The sequence below is a fragment of the Austrofundulus limnaeus genome, unplaced genomic scaffold (genome assembly GCF_001266775.1).
Source record: "Austrofundulus limnaeus strain Quisiro unplaced genomic scaffold, Austrofundulus_limnaeus-1.0 Scaffold634, whole genome shotgun sequence".
In the NCBI taxonomy this organism is placed as follows: Eukaryota; Metazoa; Chordata; class Actinopteri; order Cyprinodontiformes; family Rivulidae; genus Austrofundulus; species Austrofundulus limnaeus.
In genome coordinates this window covers 227,746-232,382 of record NW_013953036.1, presented here as the reverse complement: position 1 = coordinate 232,382, position 4,637 = coordinate 227,746, and the positions used below count along the sequence as shown (strand labels likewise).

At 42.8% G+C, this 4,637-nt stretch overlaps 1 protein-coding gene across 1 annotated transcript in view; it reads right to left on the bottom strand.

Moving 5' to 3' along the window:
* Nucleotides 1-252: 252 nt before the first annotated feature.
* map3k2 (mitogen-activated protein kinase kinase kinase 2) overlaps nucleotides 253-4,637 on the bottom strand; it is a gene marked incomplete at its 5' end in the record, with an annotated part of 12,995 nt that continues 8,610 nt past the window's right edge. The window contains 3 exon segments of the mRNA XM_014027311.1: nucleotides 253-2,416; nucleotides 3,172-3,349; nucleotides 3,429-3,558. Of these exon segments, the coding sequence (XP_013882765.1) occupies nucleotides 2,197-2,416; nucleotides 3,172-3,349; nucleotides 3,429-3,558 (528 nt within the window). The 3' untranslated portion in view covers nucleotides 253-2,196.

Below are 4,637 nucleotides of genomic sequence, written 5' to 3'. Positions count from 1 at the left end.
CACACACACACACACACACACACACACACACACACACACACACACACACACCAGTGGCAGCAGTGGCTTAAAAGAACTACAAGCAGGAAACAAATACTGTTACTGAAGAGTTCATCCACTGTGGTGAACGAGGCCACCTGAAGGAGAAAATGACGCATTACATTCAGAATAGGTTAACTGGACCTTCAGTGCACACAGGGGCAAGCGCACACACATACACAAACAAACAAAAGTCTTGAAAATGTGCAAAGAAACGTTTAAGCAAGCTGCTTTAGTGACAGCCAATGAAGAAAACAGCGTATCTGTGAATCATTGATAGTGCATCATGGAGGTTTTTATCTCCTGCCTGCAGCAGATGGGTCATGATTAAGAATTTGTCTGATCAGAAGCTGACACACATTTCATCTGAATGACTTCCTGTGTTATACTTTTGCTTGGACGCCTACAATTGTTAAAATGCAGTGTCAGTTTCCACAATCTGACCAGATATCTTTCAGATAAACAAAATCTGAACCTTTATCTTGAGTTTAAGTGCTTTCAGAAATTCACTTCCTCCTGCTATTAACACTACAGTCACCTGGTGACCACCAACAAGCTTAAACATACCACAATTACCAGTAATCTTTAGACAATTCATACGTGAACAAAAAACTGTTTTTGTACCATTTCAAGCTTCTCCCGACACAAAAACATGAAAAACTGTTCAGATTGCACCTTTAAAAAGCATAAACTATCCAATACATCTGTTTTAATTATTAATCAGCTGGTTTTAAATTATGATTGAAAAGATCTGATTGGTGACAACTATATAACTATCAGATGTTACCAAGGAGATTTAAAACAAAAAAAATAAATAAATAAAAAACACAAATAGGCTTGTGTTTTAATTGGCCACTATTAAACACATTCAGTACCAGTGCTCTGCTCACCACGAGCCCAAATTAATCGAGCCGTCAGCTGTAACTGATGCTTATTTGAGGCTTTTAATTTGACAGGAACAAAAATTGCTGATAAATAAGATCCTGTAAACATCTTCAGATGTAAGTCTAACCTGTAGGAGTGTATGAGGTGAGAAAATGAACATATACTGGGTTGCAGAACAGATAAGAACCCACTCCAGCAGCAGAGCAGGAGGAGACTGAAAGAAACTGCTTTGATGGCAAACATCGTCGCTCTCTACAAGCAAGCTTGAAATAAATCAGAGTGTGGTTTGAAGCTTCTCACTTGCCAGATGTTCCTTTCCTGCTTCCCTCAGAGCAGTTAAGTCCAAGAAAATTCACCAGATTTATAACAGGTATTTACTATTATTTTACAGTTATTCCCAACTAAATAAATAAAATTATCTTCCAAATGTTTAAGTTGGGTCATGTAAACTTCATCACACTTCTGCATAATCTGAGTTTAAATTTAAATATCAGTTTAAACATTTCATGAAGCAGAGGAGAGTTCATCTGAGAAGGTTCAGCAGAAGTAGCGATCTGGGTCCAAGGGATGTTTGGCTCCCCTCTGACTGAGCTGATCTGGGATCAGAAACATCAGCTCCAAAGTTACTGCTACAGAAAAGGCATAAAAAGACAGCTGGTTTTGGGCTAACGGTGTGAAGGCAGTTTATCCAGTAGGCAAAACAACACATAGCCAACAGAAAAGTCCAGAATCGTTCATAAACCAGGTTCAAAAACAGAAAAGGCACAAGGCAAAAGTGGGGAATGAAGAGGAGCGAAGAGGAGATGCAGACAAAGGCAGGAGAGTGGAAACTTCACTTTCGCTGTGATTCAGTTTCATCTGTAGCAGCAGGTCCAGGTCTTCAGTCGCTCTGGAGTTTGGCAGGAGGTTACATTCTGGAGACAGCTCAGTGAGATAGAAGGGTCAGGGCCTCAGCTCCTGCAGGTCCACAACACATACACGTCCCACTCCTGAAGGTTTTAAGAGAGAAACTATACAAACATAAAAAAACGACTTTCAGGAGGAAGTGTTCAACTTCGCCACTGTTCAGAAATTAAGGTGCATCTAGCTGAGAAAATAAACAAAAAATTAAGTCCTCAGTGACAGACAGCCCACTTGCATCCAGCTGGTCCCTCATGCACCAAAGTGGTCTCAGCATGAAGGAGGACGGGGCAGGCCCAGAGACGGGGCTGACTCGTTCAGGTAAAGACTCATTTGGTAGCCCTGCAGGTGAGTGGGTCTTCAGTTCTGAGGTTAATGTACAAAGATGTGCCTCAGTAGCTCGTCTGCAGATGGCCTCTGCTTGGTCTCTACAAAGACCCGTTTGAGAAACTCTCTGCAGTGGTCTGACACATGAGCCGGCAGGACCGGGTTGGTGGGCTGGGTGGCAATTTTAAAGATGGCTGCCATGGCCTCAAACTCCGCCCATGGAGGCCGCTGCGTTAGCATCTCTACAACGGTGCAACCGACACTCCTGAGAAGAAAAACAGGAGGGAAAATCCACCATCATCCTTATCTGAGATGTTCAGAGAGGAAACAAGAACTAAAAACTGGTTTAACTTGGAGAAGTTATCCGTTATCCTGGTGTGAGATTACCATTTTTATTCATGTATAATATGACAAACTTAACCACATCCATAAAGTGTGTGTGTGTGGCCTTGTTTTTCCTACATYGTGACGACAATTTTCCCCAAAAAAAAGCAGCCTCATGGGGACTGAACATGCATTGTGGGGATCAATGCCCAGTCCCCACGCGTCCAAATGCTAATTACGGGTGGGAGGTACGTCCTGATGCATCTCAGTAATCCAGGTAAAAAATCAAAAAGAAAAAATTTGTGTAGGTCTTCTGGACGGGTTCTTCTCTAATGAAAAGTTTTGTCTCTTCTCCAAGAGACTTCTTCAGTCTGAGAGTTTCAGGCAAAATTCAGGCTTTTAAGCCCTGCCTCCATGTGACTGATACTCACATCACATGGCTATCGTTGACACCTAATTAACACTTATTGTTAACAGGGGGTGGAGTGATACTGGCAATGTCCCCCTCCTACAGCGCGGCCATTGCCAGTATCACTCCACCCCGTTAACAATAAGTGAGAGCCACATTATAACCTCGCTAAGCCATAACACTAGAATCAGGCCTTCAACTGGTCTGAGATCTGGTCAATTTCAGAGTCAAACTGAAACCAATTGAAGTGAATCTAACTAAAAGCAGGTGTATCTGTGAAGTCTCACCAGATGTCAGCTTTCCTGCCGTACCCCTCTCCACTGATGACCTCTGGGCTCATCCAGTATGGGGTCCCTGTCACAGACTTCATCCCTGTTCCTGACAGACAGATGGTCTGCAGCCGCCTGCTGGCCCCGAAGTCTCCCAGCTTCACATTTCCAACAGAATCTCGCAGGATGTTGGCCCCTGAGTGCAGAAGACTTTCAGCGCTGTCTACCTCTGCAGTAAATTAGTCCGAACCAAGAACAGAAGATGTTCGGCTCACCTTTAATGTCCCGGTGGACGATCATGTTGCTGTGCAGGTAGGAAACCCCCTCCAGAATCTGCCGGGTGTAGCGCCGTGTCACGTTTTCCGTCAGCGCTCCGTAAGACTTCAGCTGGTCTTTGATAGAGCCCTGAGAGCCACATGAACAGAGCTAATCAAACTATTTTGAGTTAAACAGGCTCCAAAAGGTCAGGAATTACCAACAGGGATGATATGTTTAGTTTAAAAATAAAATCATGTGTCTTAAAGGAGACCAATTATGGGTCCTAGAAATTTTTATGGTATGTCTGTGGGCTATCCAGACCATGTTCATTCAATTTAATGCACAAAATAATTCTCAGATAATAAAATTTCCCATTTTTTTAGTTCTGCCTGCTCTGACTTCTGTTCAGACTGCTCAGGCTGTTTATGTTAATGAGCTCTGTTGGTAACGCCCTCCAAAAATCTGTTGACATTAACTCCGCCCTCCAAAAATCTGTTGACATTAACTCCGCCCTCCAAAAATCTGTTGACATTAACTCCGCCCTCCAAAGCCAGCGTTTACGTTAGCATGGCTAATTATAGCAGAAGCTCCATTGTACAACCATATGAGACTCTGAGTCAGACCCAGAGGCAGAGTCATGGTCGCAGCTTCTTTTTTTTCTCCCCCTCCTCTGCTCTGCACTCCGTTACCAGGGCAGGGAGCAGCAGCGGTCAAAATACCTCAGAAACTCGAACAAATAGGCTTTAACAAGGCTTTAATAAGCTAAACAATAGAGGTACATGAGAAAACGTGTTCATAACGAATGAAAATAAATATTTAAATTGTATCCGTGCCGGTCTTGAACCCTGGTCTCCCGCTCTCAGGTCCAACACTCTACTCATTGCCCTATTGGAGACTTGTTGTGAAATGAGCTGCACATTGCACAACAACCATGACGGCTTTTTATACTGAAGAGGTGGAGTCTCACCCAGGGGTTGCTAGGTAAGGGGCTCAACGCAGGTTCCGGTGGGTTGTCGTACGGCTTGTGACATAACAGAATGACGGAAATATAAAACTTGTCGTTAATATACATTAAAAATACATTTACTTACAGTAAATATGCCCCTGGGTGCATTTATTTGGTCCTGGGAATGTTTTTTTAAGAAGTACATACTCAAAGTTGAGTAAAAAAACTTTAAAAAGTGAATTTTGCATAATAGGTCCCCTTTAAATAATAATAATAATAA